This window comes from Gymnoscopelus microlampas, assembly GCF_963454915.1.
Source record: "Gymnoscopelus microlampas genome assembly, chromosome: 12".
In the NCBI taxonomy this organism is placed as follows: Eukaryota; Metazoa; Chordata; class Actinopteri; order Myctophiformes; family Myctophidae; genus Gymnoscopelus; species Gymnoscopelus microlampas.
Window position 1 is genome coordinate 19,183,938 of NC_139949.1, and position 19,112 is coordinate 19,203,049.

The 19,112-nt window shown below is 42.9% G+C and overlaps 1 protein-coding gene and 1 pseudogene across 2 annotated transcripts in view; one reads left to right on the plus strand and one right to left on the minus strand.

Moving 5' to 3' along the window:
- gbe1a (glucan (1,4-alpha-), branching enzyme 1a) overlaps positions 1-19,112 on the plus strand; it is a 158,866-nt gene that overhangs the window by 123,266 nt on the left and 16,488 nt on the right. Inside the window, exons 13-14 of the mRNA XM_084074745.1 lie at positions 6,569-6,753; positions 10,311-10,441. Of these exons, the coding sequence (XP_083930871.1) occupies positions 6,569-6,753; positions 10,311-10,441 (316 nt within the window). The remainder of the gene's footprint in view (positions 1-6,568; positions 6,754-10,310; positions 10,442-19,112) is intronic.
- LOC311057713 (small ribosomal subunit protein eS4-like) lies at positions 17,730-18,996 on the minus strand (annotated as a pseudogene). The gene is made up of 2 exons: positions 18,721-18,996; positions 17,730-18,255 (listed from the first exon to the last, which is right to left on the minus strand). The product of its transcript is annotated as a small ribosomal subunit protein eS4-like (transcript).

The window sequence follows — 19,112 nt, forward strand, 5'->3', positions numbered from 1 at the left end:
AAAGTCTGTCTATCTACTGAAAGCACCTACCTTGCCAAGTCGAATTCCTTGCATGCCACAACTTTGGCAGCATGAAGAATTCTGATTCTGATCTTTGAGGATAAAAAGAGGAGGCAAGATGTGGATTTTTTTTTGGTTCTCACTTTTCCAAAGATTAGAGATTTGTTTTGTCACTTATATGAGTGTGAAACGGTGTGGCATAAAATTAGCACATTATAGTAAGCAAGCAAAAAACAAAAGATAATAAATAGAGGGCATAATGCGAGTACAAATTTTGCAGCAATAAATAATACAATGTATCAAGTGTGTACAGAGAGAATTTATTTTGAATAACCTGCACGTGTTGGGTTATATTAGCACAGTGGTGGTTAGGGATTAGGGGTCCTCTTGAGTATAAAAGTACAAGAATGTTGTGTGGATATGAGCGTGTTGGTATCTTTAGTTTGTTTGTTTGTTTGGTTGCTTGGTCGTGTTTCTTTGTGTGAGATACTTAGTGTGCCTCTCTGAATGGCTCTGCTGTGGTTCTGATCTGTCTGACTCACAGGACTCAAAAGGCTTTTCATAACGGGTGGAAATGTAGTCTGTACTGAACGCCTCCTACACATACAGTACATGTACACACAGTACACACACCAAACCAACTACATGTTCTTCCATCTCTCCCTCATCTCCCTCCCTCTCTCTCTCTCTCTCTCTCTCTCTCTCTCTCTCTCTCTCTCTAGGTCTCTAGGTTTCTCATTTTCTTAATTTCTCTCTGTTGATGTTTGAAATATCTCCATATATGCCTCACCCTCCCTCTCTCTCTCTTAAGGGTTCAAGGTTTCTTTATTGTGACATTACGTACGGGTACACAACAAGAAAATGCCTTTGTTCTGGTTCCTCAGACATTGTAGCAGCAGAAATAAGAATAATTGTGTGTGTGTGTGTGTGTGTGTGTGTGTGTGTGTGTGTGTGCGTGTGCGTGTGCGTGTGCGTGTGCGTGTGCGTGCGTGCGTGCGTGCGTGTGCGTCTGCGACTTGCTTGTAAATGTTTATGGCCATTTATTTGTCCCGGCTATAATTCCGACAGCGTCCAACCGTTCAGTCCCAATTTCAGCAATTAGGACCAACAGACGGTTTTCGTGGACAAAACAAACTCGAATATCTGTATCTGTCGCGGGTCTGAGAAAAAGGCAGAAATTCTCAGTGAGAATAATCAAAGAGTAGCAGCAGCAATATTAAGACAGTTTGTCCGGGTCCTAGAACCTAATGTGCTGTGTGCAAGGTTCTTACCTTGCACACTTACTTAGTTTTTTGTTTTGTTTTGGTAACGTAACTTTATTGACATTGTCAACCAGTAGGTATCCTACCTGACACCAGGGTCTACATTTTTCAATGAAAGAGTAGGGAGACCACCTCCAACCACAGCAAGATGTGCTAGTTATATTGTATTAACATTCTCTACATTACAGATTGGTTAAAATAACTTTCTATTCATTAAAATAAGTCCTTGGTTCGGGGTTGTAGCTTTAATTATTCATTTAAATTCAAAGCTCTATTATCGGCATTCAAATAGAACATTACTTATTGCTGGAGCAAGGTCTACAAATCCGGATGACAAAGCCAAATGACAGTAATCAAACATGATTGTAACGAAGCACATGCACTGTATATTATCCCTTTGTGTGTCTCTGTGTGTCTCTCTGTCTCTCAGAGACAGTGTGTGTGTGTGTGTGTGTGTGTGTGTGTGTGTGTGTGTGTGTGTGTGTGTGTGTGTGTGTGTGCGTGCGTGCGTGTGTGTGTGTTTACGCGTGCGCATTTGAGTGTGCGCGTGTGTGTAAAACATAATGTGAAAATAGAGAGTGGTGTTCCTTGGAATAGCTCATTCATTTCCCTGCTCGTTAACCTCGTTAACAAGCCAGGTCCGTTTAGTCTCTTGTGTTGGGAGCCCAAATAGGAAGAAACTCCTGCTCTCCAGAAAGGTGATGCATTCCTCAAAGCAGATGCATTGGTACCGTAGATGTCCTTCATACGAAGCGTAATGTTATTTCCCTCACCACATACTGTAGTAGCAGGACACTTCATGCTGCCTCTTCCCACAACCCTGTCTGCCAAACTGTTTATGACAGAAAAAGAAGTCGGGTGAATACAAATCATTATTCCCTGCAGTTTTCACCTGCAGAGAAGAGGTTTGTGTGTGTGTGTGTGTGTGTGTGTGTGTGTGTGTGTGTGTGTGTGTGTGTGTGTGTGTGTGTGTGTGTGTGTGTGTGTGTGTGTGTGTGTGTGTGTGTGTGTGTGTGTGTGTGTGTGTGTGTGTGTGTGTGTGTGTGTGTGTGTGTGCGTGTATGTGTGCGTGCGTGCATACGTGCATGTGTATACCTGCGCATGTGTGTGTGCATTGGTCTACATGTGTGTTATGTCACTACAGGCCTATATAGAAGCTATAATAGAGCAATGCCATAGCAGTTTATGTGACTGAGGCTGAAGGTAAGGTCCATAACTCGGCCGTCTTGAAACAGTAGAAACAAGCAAAATACTTTTGTTTCGTTTTTTAGGTGATTTTTGTTTTTTCCCATATTAACTTTTTCATTTTCATTCCAACAGATAGCGGCTTTAGAGTCATTACATGGTTAAAATTATATTGCAAACGAGGGTTGCTTTTTGTGTGTTTCCGTGTGTGTTTTTGGGGGGTGGAGATTACCTTACACGATGCAGGCTCAATATTTGCATGAAAGGTGTCGATTGGTTCAATGGCCGTATTGTCTCAGGTTTCACCCTCTGAGCACCGCCCATCTTCAAAAGCATGGGTCTGTGTTTACATATTGATCATTAGCACAAACAGTGATAGTATTAGTGCAATGCTAGTAGTATTGCAGGCAGCAAACACCAAACACTTTTAATAGCTATGCTGTGTGGTTCTGTAGGGCAGTTGACCAAAGTTGGTTATACAATTACTGTATGTGGTGGGCTGGTGGCCATAAGCATCTGTGGCCCATTTCAATAGCTAATGTGTTTTCCCAAACAATTAATTTGTCTGTTTATGTTTACACTTGTTTCGGCTTTTGTGGTTGTTTTTCTGCCCCCTCCCATCTGCCCTCCCATTCTCTCGCTCGCTCGCTCGCTCGCACGCACGCACGCACGCACGCACGCACGCACGCACGCACGCACGCACGCACACACACACACACACACACACACACACAGAGAGTTGCCTTCAGAATGTTTCCCTTGGGACCAATTTGCTCCCACAGCTGGCATACTGTAGGTGGTACAGGCCATGGGGCATTTACCCATTTACCAAAGTAATAAGGCTTACTACTATTCATGGGTCTCACACACCTTAAAAAAAGCAACCAAAAAAGGGGAAAAACGGAATACTCCTCCCACACACGGTTAAAGAAGTAAAGTTTGACTTTGCTTAACTTAAGCTGAAATACTAGCCTGAGTTGACTCCAAAGGTCCCGTCCCTGTTCAGTATGTAGGCAGTCTCGTTGTCATTGACAATGCGGCCCATCACTGTCGTGTCATCAGCATACTTGACGATGACATTGGAGCTGTGCATGGCCACACAGTCGTGTGAGTACAGGGAGTACTGGGGGTCAGATGTAATCTTGCAAATTCTCACCATTGGTGGCTCGTCAGGAAGACCAGTATCCAGTTTCACATAGTCAGGTGCAGGCCCAGATCTCTATAAGCTTTGTGTCAAGCTTGGCGGAAACTGAATTGAAGGCTGAGCTTAAGTTCACAAACCTAATCCAGGTGAGAGAGAGTTGTGTGAAGAGCCATGGGTCCAGCAAGGCAGGTATCTTGGAACGGATGTAGTTTCTCACCAACCTCTCAACGTATTTACTGACAATAGAGGTGAGGGCGACATGTCCCCAGATGATTTCTTGGAATGCTTCAGAGTGCTTTTTAGGACGCAGTCTGGGATGCCGCCTTACGGGTGATCACCCGTTTGAAGGCTCTGCATATGTCAACCAAAGAGATGATTAGTGGGCTGGCCTCCTCAGTTGGTGCTGACAACTGGCCGGTTGGTGTGTAGGTGCTGTTAGTCTTGAGCTGGGTGAAAAAGGTGTTCAGCTCACCAGGGAGGGATCTCTGCACGTCTGGTTCTTCCTCTGCAGTCCGTTATTGCCTGTATAGCTTGCCACATGCTTCTTGTGGCCCAGCTGTTGAACTGGTCTTCCAGTTTGACCTTGTACTCCTGTCCTGTGCACTGTAAGAGAAATCTCTGTCTGTCTGTCTGTCTGTCTGTCTGTCTGTCTGTCTGTCTGTCTGTCTGTCTGTCTGTCTGTCTGTCTGTCCGTCCGTCCGTCCGTCCGTCCGTCCGTCCGTCCGTCCGTCCGTCCGTCCGTCCGTCCGTCCGTCCGTCTCCATCTCTCTCTCTCTCTGTCCCTGTCACTCTCCTTTTGTTTGTCTGCCCGTCTACCCATCTGTCTGTCGACCCGTCTGTCTGTCTGTCTGTCTGTCTGTCTGTCTCTGTGTGTGACCAAATATGGATAATCCCATTAATAATGTTTTGGAACTTCGATGATGAGTCTCTCATCAGTGTCATGTTGAACATGAGTGATGTGTTGGACGTGCGTAGTGAACCTGCCTACGTAGTCGCACATTTTAATCGGAATAATGACCAGGAATTCAGTCCAGGTTTTAGATGGTCAAAAGTGCAACAATCGGGTTTTGTTTCCGACTAAGACAACATGGACACTACGGTGAAAATACAACGACACCACTGTGCACCGTTTTGTGTCGGGTGCCTTTTGTATATCTCATGTCTTAGGTTAAGGTTTGTCATCTGTATTCCCCTCTCCTCTGTACATGTTTCAAAAAATGTCTGGGTGTGAAATTTAAGCAGCATAAATTTCCCTCAAAGCAAAGTTCAAGTGAGAGCTGTGGGATTATAAGTCCTCCCTTTCTGACGTGAATTCTAGAGAGATGCTGAGTTATATATATATTCCTTTTTTTGTTCATGTGATTTAACCTTTTATTTAAACAAGAAAAGCCCTCAGAAATAGGGATTTCTTTTACAGACAGAATACTAAGTGCAAGAGAAGGGAAATAATGTTAGGATTGTGGATTAATGAAGAAGAAAGCCATGTCTTGTTTTTTATACTTCCCAGCTCTTTTCTACTTGTACTTGACTTTCAGCATATTATTCACACATCGTAGCTGATTTTACAGAGCTACTGATACAGAATGTCCACTTTCGATAATGACTTGTAGGCAGCTACGTCTATTTCATGACTTTTACAATACCATTAATGTGACATTCATTCCATTACTTGGCTAAATGACCAAGATTTCTCATTTCTCTTAGTGAAGCCCTCAGCATGCATCCTCAGAACAGCATTTAGGAACGCCTTATAATTGAGGGTTTATTTGCCTCTTGTAAGTCTCCAAAAAGGACAAACCGCAATTCAGGCCCACATCCCACGGTGATTGGTCAGGGGTGCAACATGTGAAGATGGGCAGAGGATCAGATGGTCTGCACTTTCTATCCACAACCACTTCCATTGCCGCACCGCGTTGACCGTTGAGTCACTCAAAATGAATAGTCTCTCTGAAAGCCTTGATCAGCGTTTGTATCTTCACATCACGACTGCAGACTAATGGATTTGTGCTTGTTTCAACAACTTAACCCTTATGTCACTTAACAGGAGGATGTAAAAACATGGAAATGAAGGTTGCAACGTGTGTGTGTGTGTGTGTGTGTGTGTGTGTGTGTGTGTGTGTGTGTGTGTGTGTGTGTGTGTGTGTGTGTGTGTGTGTGTGTGTGTTCGTTCTTGTGCTCTCTCTCTCTCTCTCTCTCTCTCTCTCTCTCTCTCTCTCTCTCTCTCTCTCTCTCTCTCTCTCTCTCTCTCTCTCTCTCTCTCTCTCTCTCTCCCACACACACAGAACTGAGCAAGGAACACGATTACGAAAAAGTTCAGGACAAAAAGTTCAGGACACATTTGCTCAGCATTTCACATTGCTGATAGATTCACCCTGTACCTCAAGTATTGTTTTTTGAGTTGGCTTGCACAATTATTGTTCAAATCATCTGTAACAAAAGGCCTCAAATCATCATCCTGACATGTCTTTAGCTTTTCTTACTATTCCTGAGCACATTGAGGGCTATATGTTGCACAAATCCCACCATTTCATTGCACCTTTATGAGTTCTGCTCAAACACAAAATGTGATGGCAGTTCTAGATGCGTAATTACTAAATAGCCATTAATTGCACACACCTTGCGAGTGCAAATTGTGCACCGCTGCTTTGATGTGAGTAAATCTGACCCTCAGTGCAGTTATTGGGATGACTTGGCTGTCAGACCCTTACGACCCTGAACCACTTAAACCCTTATACTTCAGTTGACTGGGTTCTTCCAGTCAACATTTACTTGGTCCCTGCCTTTTGTCCTTCAACACCAAATATCTTTGATAAACATAGCACTTCTTCAAGCTCACAACATGTTTCAATGCAACGTGTTGAGTGCTTGTATCTCTGTGAATGTTCACCTATTACTATACAGAATAGAGACACATGGTCTGTTGAAATTGTACATTTGGGTGTCAGCAGCCATCGTATTGCTCTTTACTGCCCCCTAGGTAATGAATTTGGTCACCCCGAGTGGCTGGACTTCCCGCGCAAAGGCAACGACGAGAGCTACCAGTATGCCAGGCGTCAGTTCGACTTGGTGGACGTGGGGAATCTGCGATATGGACAGCTGTACAAATTTGACAAAGATATGAACCACACTGAAGACAAGTATGGCTGGCTTGCCGCCGCACCGGTAAGCATAAGCACTCATTAAAAACATACATTTATGTTTATAGCTACTGTACTGTACAGTATGTGAGTTGCTTTTCACCTTAGCAGTTGTTGACTGATATTGCAATAAAATGTAATAAAAAAAGTCAAAATACAGAGCCAACAGGCGCTCGGGTGGCGCAGTGGTAAAGTGCCTGCCCACCACGTGGAGGCTGGGGGTTCGAATTCACTGCGGTGCATCCGGCTTTGTCGACCGACTCTCTACGAACACAATTGGCCTGTGTTCGGGGGAGGGCAGTCGGGCGGGGAGGGTGATAATTGTCAATGCATATACTCCTACGGGCTGGGGCAACCGCCTGTCAGCAGGGAGTCGGTGGGAGGAGTACTAGGACGGAGGATCTACATCCTCCTGGTGGGGGCTCCTCACTGGCAGGCGAGTGAGTAGGATACAAAAGCAGTGACAACAAACAACTGTGTGTGGGGAGGAATTAATTGGCATAATGACTAAATTGGGGTGTTAAAGGGGTAAAAAGCTAAAGAAAAAAACAGAGTGGCCAGAATACTGGCCTTCACTACTACTTATTAACTTGAGAACAAATGGGATCAGTTCTATCATACATTTAATACAGTATATACTCCTTTAATTGATCAATATAGTCATAGAAGAGCATAGGCCTGCCTATAACTTATCAAACTCCAAGGTGGTGGGTGGCGAAGCAGTGACATTACTGTGACATTTCTGCTGTCTGGGAGTGACAGGGAACATGTGTGTGTGTAAAAGAGGGGATTGGGTGTGACAGTTGGTTGGTCACACTAAAGCTCACAATGTTCCATGGCTGCACATTGTACTGCAGCAGCCTCAAGCCACAACACTCAAATGCTGAGTGTTAAGTTAACTCTGAGAGTGTACTAATGCAGTGCTTCTCAAAAAATGTCATGTCAAGGACCCCCAAATTGATATGTATTTGGCTGCGGACCCCCTTCAGAAAATATTAACATTACCAAAATAATCCATATTTTCACACAAGAGTTTTTGAAAATTACAGATCAAGAATATAACCAGTTGCCATCGCGACGCGTTGTGATCTTGTAGATAGGCTGTTTTTTTGTATCTATGCGGACCAAATATGCCGGACCCCACTTTGAGAACCACTGTTCTAAATTAACCAAATCCATTGGCCACAGTAGTGGAGAAAAACGTTCTCCAATTCTTGTATGTGTTAGTAAAAGTAGCAAAAAGTAAAAGCCCTGCTGGCATCAAAATATACTCACAGTACCAAAAGTAAAAAGTACCCATAATTGCTAATGGCCCATTTCACAATCATTTATTGGATTGTAATTAGTAATGCCTTAATGAGTTCATCACTTTAATGTTGCAGCTGGTAAAGGTGGGGCTGATTTTAATTACTTTATGTGCTGCTGGGCAGCTTAACCTTTAATAATACATCATCATTTATCAGTTAATGCTGTGGTTCTTAAACATTTTCATGTCAATCACCCCCAAATTGAGAGAGAGAAGATTTTTGTTTTGTTGGTTACATTTAATACATCATCTAGTACATCATTCTACAACTGTCTACACTAGGTGGGGAGAGTGAAACTTATGATATAAATCATTGTTTCTCAACCTTTTCAGGCCGCGACCCCCCAAAATAATCCTAGTTGAACTGGGGACCCCCGACCCTGATAAGCACTTGGAATGTAGGAGTTGAGGCATTACTTTTAGTTTGACTCGGTTCCACAAATAAATATTGTGAAAATAGCTGCTCTACAAGGTACAAACAGCATTGTGAACTTGTAGATCAGCTATTTTCAAAATGTTTGCCTCTTTCTTATATCATTTGACAATTTGGCCAATGTTTGACCAGTTTTTATAGCATAGTTCGATGATTACTTTTGATACTGAATTGGTATTTTTTCTTTTCTTTCTTTAATTTTGTTTAGGTATTAAAAACAACAACAATAAAATAAAAAATCATGTGGGGACCCCCGACCACTGATCTAAATAGTCATACGTTCTCTTTGGGCTAACTGTAGCTGGTGACTTAATGGTTAAATTAAACTGTTCCTCATTTAGCTGAGTATTCCCCTGGAACCCACTCCAGGACCCCACTTTGACAACCACTGAGTTAATACAGTATATGTATATATTCTGTCTTTAGGAAGTAGTGAGCATACAGTTGGCCAAGCTTGATAAATTATGCTTTTTCTGAAGCGGGTAGGCAGACATGCCAAAACATCTCATTGTACTTCAAAGGCGCCGAAGAGGCTTTAAATATGGAATGCACACAAGTTTAACATTTTCATAAATTCCTTAAAGCAAATAGTATGCAAATCACATCTATACATTGCCATAATGGGAACAAAATGTTTCAAATATGTTCATGCATTTTTCAAAATATGTTAACGTTAAATGAATAAAAATACTAATGAAAGAAAAACTTGAGAACCCATTAAAAGTAATAACCAGTGACAAATATGAGTGACCATTTCAGGCAGGCTTGTGCTATTTCTTTCTCCAGCTACAGTAGCTCAGTGTACAAGTAATTTAACCCATTCAAACCGGGTACGCATCTGTGTAACCACTTTAACCATTATTTTATACTTTGGCTATTCAAAAATAGCAGATATACAAGCTCATAGCACGGCACCAAGTGCCGCGCCAAGAGCTTGTAGATCTGCTATTTTTGAAAAATCGTGAAAATGTGTGCAAATCTTTGAATATGTAGCTTTAAAGCAAACATTTTTACCTCAAATCTTTGCTTCTGGAGGGTCCCTGGAACAACATATTTTGAGATGGGGGTCCGCGGCCAAATACATGTAATTTTGGCGGCCCTTGACATGAAAAATGTACACATGTTTGCTTTAAAAATATATATTCAAAAATGTGCACACATTTTCACGATAAAAAAAAAAGCAGATCTACAAGCTCGTAGCACGGCACTCGGTGCCGCGCTATGAGCTTGTAGATCTGCTTTTTTTTAATAGCCAAAGTATAAAATAATGGTTATAGCTCAAATCTAAAATGACACAGATGCGTTCCCGGATTGAATGGGTTAAAATCAGAGTTCCCCCCGGTTTCAAAAGAAACCTGGAGTTGAGTGTGAGGCTGAGCTGTGTTCTGTATGTACAGTAAAGCTCCTTCTCCTCCACTCTCCGCTCCTTCTCATTTATCTCACAGCGGGGTGATTATCCATCCCGTGCAGTGTGACGAAGACGAGAGAGCAAAGAGAGAGAGAGACACATAATGAAACCCATACCTGAAAACAGGATTCATGTGTAACTATGACTCTGGTAACCACATAAAAAAGTAATAATAAACAGTAAGCACTTTTCTCCATTGAGGCCAAATTGCGCTCCAAAATGCATAAAATCTAAGACACTTGTGAAGTGCAACAAGGGTCTTACAGTAGTAAAATGTGTTTCTCTAACTAAGGCACAAGTAAGAATAAGCAGAAGAACAAAACTGTTCATATTGCACTTTTCAAAATCTGAAAAGAGCTTTACTGTAAGTCGTTAAAACTACGATCCACGCTGAATGGGTCAAGGAGTCATCTTGGATTGTTCTTTCTTTTACAGGGCTTGGTGACGACTGCTGATGAGAAGGATAAAGTCATCGCGTTTGAGAGAGCCAACGTCTTGTTTGTGTTCAACTTCCATCCAAGCAACAGCTACACTAACTATCGTGTAGCAGCGCCTACACCTGGGACGTATCCTTTTACCTGATACAGCAATGTATAAGGCTCCAAAAGATAGGGACCCTGGAAAATACTGTTTAATTGTCTACGTTAAATGGTTACTGTGAAAAAGATGGCAGTGAAAGACTATGTCAAAAATAACTCCTGTTTAATTGAAAAAGTTACATGGTATGACTTTAATACACACTCAATATTGGTAACACACCTAGCTCGTCAGTCATGTAATACATGTGCGCGCACGCGTGTGTGCGTGTGAGCACACGTGTGCCAAATGTCCCATTAATACACTGTCTCTGGAGTATCAAAGTAGTATAAAGTAGAATAACAGACCCAGACACACACACACACACACACACACACACACACACACACACCTTCCCCTCCTCCTCTTCGTCGCCTTCTTCCTTCGCCTCCATCCTGCGGGGGAGGGAAGGTGTGTGTGTGTGTGTGTGTGTGTGTGTGTGTGTGTGTGTGTGTGTGTGTGTGTGTGTGTGTGTGTGTGTGTGTGTGCGGAAATCAGTGGTGGAAAGTAACTAAACACATTAAACTCAAGTACTGTACTTTTACTTTACTTGAGTATTTCCATTTCTTTATATTTTATACTACTATATTGTACTTTTTACTCTGCTACAATGATTTGAAAGCTTTAGTTACAAATTATAGATTTAGATTATTTATACAAAACATACATAAAGCACTTATGCACTCTTTTATACTTTGACTAATTCGAAGCTTGTTGATCGATCGGCTATTTTTGAAAAACATTTTCAAACATTTTGGAATAAAAGTGTGAAATAGGCCATTCATACTTCAGTATTTTTTTACTTTGGTACTGTAAGTATATTTAGATGCTAATTATTTTGTACTTTCACTCAAGTAACATTATGAATGCAGGACTTTCACCTGTAATAGAGTATTTCTACAATGTGGTATTGACACTTTTAACTTGAGTTAAAAAAAAAGTATTCCTCCACCGCTGGCAGAAAGCCAGTGTGACAGGCAGATAACAATGCTGCAACAGCACTCTAATTGGCCTGGGGCTTTACAGGGAGGGTTCAGTGTTCAGCCGGCAGGTATTTCTGGGACGTGAGAGGAAGCAGAAGGAGGAAGAGGAGGTACGGTGCGAAGGCAGAGAACAGCGAGCTGGAGAGACATTGAGAGAGGCAGAGGAAAGCATTGTCACTTTTGATTATGAATGAGGCGGTGTGATGAGTTGAGCCGGAACACACGTGTGTGTGTGTGTGTGTGTGTGTGTGTGTGTGTGTGTGTGTGTGTGTGTGTGTGTGTGTGTGTGTGTGTGTGCGCGCGCGCGCACGTGCCTACAGTACGTATGGGTTTCTGTAAGTGGTTGCGCGTGTGTAAGTTATGACAAAAAGAAAGACATATTGCAACAACCATTATAGAGTATTATAATAGTACAACGTCTTGTTACTAATGTGTTCAAACTAATTATCATTACCTGTACGTTTTATATACACATTTACATATATACACATGTTAGTATACATTTAACCTACTGTACATGATAATAACTATCCTTTTTGTTCTGCAATCTGAATAATAAGTTTGTGGCGCTCGTCTATCACAAGGAACGTATTCTTCAAATACTCTTACCTACTCTTACAAATCCTTTTTTTGTGTGTTGTTGGGGGGGCAATACCGACCCCTGTGGAATATGATTCATAGTCTCATATCTTTACAAATGTTTCTTAAATGACTCTATAACCAGTCCCTCTAATACCATACCTATCCTTAATATATCACTAGAGCGATACCCTTTCGGAACGCATTTAGTTATACTATAACTGAAGGGGCCAGTCTATGTCATCAGTATATGGCGTCATATCGATGACATTAGGGATCTCAATATATGGGCATAAGCGGGAGTCACACAGACAGATGGACACATTTGTGCATTTATAGATATATTTCTGGACAACCGCTGATCCTACTCGACTCGGCACGGCACTCCCTCTGGTCCTCGCCGTCCTTTGTGATAAGCCAAGTTTGAAGATATGCGGGGGACGCATATTTTTTACGTAGATTTATGGCTTGACAATAGCACCAATGACCTTTTTGACTCTTGTCGTTTTAATTTCATTCCAGTCAGAACATGCTTTATTCTTACGATTACGGCCAATATCAATAATTTCCTCTACTTCATCTACTGCTCTGGGAAACATTGAGCTTGGATTTCTACCCTCATGGTCATTAATATCACCTTCTACTGTCATTGGTTCATTGATTTCTGTTGCCAAGTTTAGTCTAACACTTACTAAAAAGTTATTAAATCCACAAACCGCTTCCTTTATATGATTTATGGTCTATATATGAATTAGTTGTGTACCATCCGCTTTCAAATCACAAGAAGGTAGTAAGTAGCCCACTCACTGTTTTGTCCACCATAACATGAGGCTGTGCTCACTGTGTCAAAGACAGTTTAAAGGGAGATCCTGCTCCATGTCCGTTATCTCGCCACGTTCGCAGGCGTCGCGTCAAGCATACTGACAATGTCAAGCATATGCAGGACAAAAAAAAACGAAATGGAGCTGCATTCCTCTCTCCATTCCCCCCTTTCTCTCTCTCTCATTCCCTCTCTCTCGCCGTGTCTATCTGACAAAGAGTGGAGTGTTGTGGGATCCTTTCGGGATGTGTGTGAGTCAATCAATAACCTGTCAGAAAAAGAAAGCCGTTCTCACTTCTTTTTCTTTGGCCTTCCACCCACTGTCATTCCACTTCACTTCCTTCCAACTCTCTTCTTTTCTTCATTCCCTTTAATCTCAAGCTCTTTTTCTTTATTACCTTGACTCCATTGACTGGGCCTGACAAGACTTTAAGAAATACTGTCCCCTCTTACGCTACTCAGGCGCTTAATAAAGGAAGGATCAAGGTTTCGGCGATGCTCAGTAAATTGGGTGTGTGTAAGTTGTTGCCGACCACCGGCAGAGGTGAGGGGATAGGTGGTGCATCTGGCTTGACTGGGTGTCCATACTACTGTTCACAGGATGGAAACTGGGTTGGGAGCAGTTCATTCTTGCATTTTAATTTTAGTTTTTAAAGCAAGTCTTTAATAAGGGTTAGTCAGGCGTGAGATTAAAAAAGGTTTAAAAATAGCAAAAATAGCAGATCTACAAGCTTGTAGGGTGACTATTTTCGCAATTTTTAAAGAAATATATTGGATACTGACTAAGACTAAACTGAGGACATTTTCTCTATAATTTTAGTTAGTTTTGTAAAGGCACAATACAGTTTCAGTTGCAGTGTTTTGGAAAGCCTTGTTTTTACTTTTTATTTCAGTTAACTAAAACGTTTTGTCAAGTTTGATTTTAGTTTCGTTTTTGTTTTGTTGAACTGTAAGGAAGAGGGTGTTTCCTCGCACGTGCTACATCTTCCCGGTGAAGTTCTTCACAGGCAGGTGAAGAGAAATGTCAGGCGATTCCATGTGTATCGGAGTTGGCTTAATGTGTATCGGATGTGGTTTAAATACCAGTCCAAAGACCATCTAGTGGGGGTCAGCAGTGACCATTCAGAACGAGCACCATTATTCTCAATTGAAAGTGATTTGCTGCCCACACAAAGTTTACAGTGGACAACAATATTCTTTTTATCTTTGACTGACGCAATCTCAAAATAATGACACTGATCCACGGACCTCCTCTTCCCCAGCCATGCTGGGGAAAACAATACTGTGCACGTCGTAGTTGGTCGTCATGGTTAAAAAGAACAGATCTACAATCTAACAATGTGTCGTATTGCAATGTGTTGATAGCGTGTAGATCTGTTCTGTTTTTTGCCTGGGACAACCTCCTACTATGGCGCTTGACTGGGTTGCTCTACGCAGCTGGTCAGACACACACATATGCAGAGAAGAGACAGCACTCTCATCTTGGTCAAAAACGAATCTGGTTAATTGTAAGACAATACACAGCATTACTTGGATTAATAACCTTAATATTATTACTGTTTTGTCCTTTGTAATAAGTTACGCTACTTGGGGGAGAGTGATAATATTACACTAATGTGTTACTGCCCAACACTGATTTAACAACTAAATTGGTAGAAAAGGGGGGGAATTGGCAAACATGAAAATGTGTGTGTGGGTACTCTTCTATATTTTTTTGGTTTTTAGGTTGCTAATCACCCTACAGTATACTGCAACATGTACAGTAAAGATACGTTTCAATCATTCCCACCCACTCTTACATTAGGCAAAATAAAGGATTCAAAATTTTATAAAACAGGAAGAATATTGTAATGAACTGTGGATTCAATCAGACACGACAACTTCTAGAAATAACAATTTATTTGCAGCACAAAACAATTGTGTCTCCAATAACTGAACTCCTTAGCACAAAGTGGAAGGGATGCTCTCTGCAACTACCCCTATCGCTCACTTTTCCCCTCAAATAAACACACATTAAATAAAGGTTTACATGAACATAAACCAATGACATTAATCACAGATAAAAGCCCACAACACGTTCCCCATGGCAAATAACAACACAACAATAGAGCAATAACACAGATGTGCCCAGAGGCATGCTGGGAAGTCTATCTTCAGCCAAATAACAGCCCGGGACGCTACAATAATTTACATTTTAATCCCATCAAAGTGTCCATTGGGCTGTTGCTTCAATACGTGGCAATCACTTGAGTAAACCTAACTAACTGAAATGTTTGGCTAACCAATCACACACTTTATGGCCTACCTTGTAAATGAAAACAATATCAGTGTGGTGATTTTGCTGTTGAGCTTTCAGACACAATTACTCCACATTATGTCCCTGCTAGACCCTTTTACTGCAGAGACGTTCTGTTGAAATGCTTCGCTAGTTACAGCCCAAACAACATATAGATGATTGAACTTTCTGAGCTCCCATAAATATATACCAATATTAAATAGGCTGCGCACAACTTACTGTCAATGTTTGGGGGAACTTACGTTTTTATTTGACAGGAAATCAAAGCATAGATTTTTCTGACACACATAAAATAATTGCTTTGAGTAGCCATAACTTAAAACATGAAAACGTGTTATTGCAAGGTAGCAAGTAGTGGTTGTGTGTGTGTGTGTGTGTGTGTGTGTGTGTGTGTGTGTGTGTGTGTGTGTGTGTGTGTGTGTGTGTGTGTGTGTGTGTGTGTGTGTGTGTGTGTGTGTGTGTGTGTGTGTGTGTGTGTGTGTGTGTGTGTGTGTGTGTGTGTGTGTGTGTGTGCGCGCGCGTTGTGTGTGTGTGTGTGTGTGTGTGTGTGTGTGTGTGTGTGTGTGTGTGTGTGTGTGTGTGTGTGTGAGAGAGAGTGAGAGAGGGAGACAGAGTGTGTGTGTGTGTGTGTGTGTGTGTGTGTGTGTGTGTGTGTGTGTGTGTGTGTGTGTGTGTGTGTGTGTGTGTGTGGATGCTTGTGCCGTGTGTGTGTGTGTGTGTGTGTGTGTGTGTGTGTGTGTGTGTGTGTGTGAGAGAGTGAGAGAGGGAGACAGAGTGTGTTTGTGTGTGCGCATACAGAGTGTGTTTGTGTGTGCGCATGTGAGTGCGTGTGTGGATGGAGAGAATGTGCAAGCTTATGTAGACTACAGTACAGGGGTTGGGGTTATGGTTTAGGAGGATCAAATGATTCCCTAGCGTCCCTATTCTGAGGACAATATTCTGTGAAAATAGCAAATCTACAGTAGTATCTTGCATAAGGTTAGGCACAATTACTTAGGTTACGGTTAGTCACAGTTCTATTGGTTAAGGTTAAGCACTGTTGGTTTTAATCCATTCCAGACATTAACATTCCTCTGTATAAGTACTGTACGTGGGTAGGGTTCTACAGTGTTGAAACGTTAACTACAGTATGGGACCTGGGTCATATCGTCCTATTTAAAAGCACCCGTAGAAACCATAACACGTCCAGCGAAAAGCCCCGAAGACCGATGCAGTCCCAAACGCTACAGCTGTGGTTGTCGAGATTACAGTCATCGACATAATTGATCATTTTGACAGCCAATTCTTGATTTATTTAGACAGGGAGTCCTCTCTCTTTCTCTCTCTCTCTCTCTCTCTCTTCGTTTTTGTAACTTGATACATCTGACTCGATCTGAGGTTGCCCGGCAGTCTGATCCAAGAGATGAAAGCCTCCAGAGCCATTTGCCACGAGGACCAGAGCCACCCCGCAGCCTATATAATCATCTGCTGTCAATCATCTATCACTCACACACCCATCAGTGCACGCTCCTGACGTGACATCGTTTAGATGATGGATGACTGCTCGGGTGAAAAAAAAATAAAAAAGTAGGGCTGCAATCTATTTCCAACTTAAACAGTCAGTGTGTGTGTGTGTGTGTGTGTGTGTGTGTGTGTGTGTGTGTGTGTGTGTGTGTGTGTGTGTGTGTGTGTGTGTGTGTGTGTGTGTGTGTGTGTGTGTGTGTGTGTGTGTGCGTGCGTGCACAGCTTGTGCGTATACACAAGAACATACACATGCATACACACAACACAGACACATACAAAAACATGAACAAATGAACTCGTAGACAAGCGTGTGCGCGCAGTCGCACACACAAACAAATGCCTACACACAGACCCGTATAGCCTCCCACCACTACGCACTCCTGCAATGCAATTAACCTAGGTCATTAAAAGCTCAGATTAAGCCTGCGCTCCTACGCGTATCTCCATTGTTGGCTTTGTGGACAGACGGATCACGACGACCAGAATTAGATCCGCAAGGAGGGATTTCTGTGTAAATCCAGGAAAATATTCCATCCCCAGAGGTAGACACCTAGCTGAGCTCTTCCTGTAAAGACCCGCCCTCCATTTCTATCTTTCATCAGTGGAACCAAATAATGTCTACAGACGCCTCTCCTCTCTGCTCTCCTCTCTTCATTGTGAGTGCCTCTCTGTGACCTTACCTGTTCTTTACCTCGCCTGTGTTTATTGTATTTTCTTCATAGTATTTCTTCTTTGACCGTGTTTCTTTCCGTTGTTGTCTTTCCCACATATTACAGTACAGTTTCCCACGCTCCTTATCTCTGTTTTAAGCTGTTGGAAGGCTTTTTTATTTTATTTTATCGAGCTCCAGTGGAGCTACAGTGAAAGTCAAAGTTTGTTCAAGGCTCTTTTGAAAGACTAGACTGTGGGCTCAAGGGGGGCGGGGGGGGGGGGGGGGGGGGGCTAGGGCATATGATGCTAGCAGCGCAAAAAAAGAATATTGGCTAGACAGCTCACTCCAACTGGAAATAGTACTGTATATAGCATGAACAGAAAGGGAATGAATTAGTCCATGTTTCTAACCTGTAATTAAAGCTGCAATCTAGACTGACTTTATTTCTTTTTTTACTTTTTTTGTTTAACACAGTTTATTTGAAAACCAGGGCTGTTCGTTTAGCTGCTGCCCTGCCTGGCGGCCAGCCTCTTGTCTCTCTCCTCTGTGACGGTCAGACGGATACCCTTTCCTCTGGGCAGGAAGACCCATGGCTTGTTGCCCTTGCCAATGACGAAGATGTTGGCGAGCCTGGTATAGCCAAGGTGTTTCCTGTGGTGTCCTTGATGGCGCTCCCTGTTGGTGATCACACCGATACTACCCAATTTAGCACCTCCTGTCACCATGTACAGGTGACCAGTGTCGAACTTGATGTACTCTGTGATCTTGCCGGTTTCCAGGTTGACCTTGTCGTTGGCCTTGATGATGATGATGGGGTCAGGGTAGCGGATGGTGTGGGCGTCATGGGTGACCAGGTGGGGGATTTCCTTGGTACCGACCAGGAGCTTCTTCACCTAGCACGGCTTGTACTTGGCCTCCTCAGCGGTGATGCTGTGAATGGCAAAACGTCTCTTCTCTTTTTTTTTTTTTCTCTAAAATTTTTTATCCCACGATTTTGTAACCCATATTTTTTCACCCAGTGTCAATTGCTTATGTAATCCTAGGGAACACGGGGAGAACATGCAAACTCCACACAGAAAGGCCCTTTCGCCAACCCCACATAGGGTATGGGCACTGATGACGCGGAGGAGAGAACACGCCCCCAGCGCCCACAGCGTCCCCGGCGGGAATCGAACCCAGGACCTTCTAGCTGTGAGGCGACAGCGCTACTGACTGCTTCACCGTGCCCCTAAAAATGTCTCTTCTCATCGCATCGATAAGACGGAACTGCTCTAGCCTGGCATGGCCGGACTAATATCAGTGCGTAGATTAGTCTGGAATCTCTGTGTGGAACCTGCATTTCTTTTATATTTGCATACTGGGCCCTGATTGGTCCCTCACTACTTCGGAGGGAGTGAAATCCAATCACAACTGAGATTTGTCTGGTTTCCAGGCTAGAACTGCTCTCCAGTCTTCTCAACGCTGATCACATCCATGAATCCAGCGGGGGTAGGTGATGTCGGTAAGGACCTTGCCATCGATCTTGATGAACCTCTGCATGCAAATCTTCTTGACCTCGTCTCCGGTCAGGGCGCACTTGAGGCGGTTCCTCAGGAAGATGATCAGGGGCCGGCAACTCCCTCAGCTTGTGGGGACCGGTGGAAGTGCTAGGGGAAAAAAGCTCCGGTGAGCTTGTCCAGCATCCAGTGCTTGGGCGCTGCAACGCGCTTGAGGTGCTTTTCCGGTCTGTCTCTCTCTCTCTCTCTCTCTCTCTCTCTCTCTCTCTCTCTCTCTCTCTCTCTCTCTCTCTCTCTCTCTCTCTCTCTCTCCATCTCTCTCTCCATCTGTC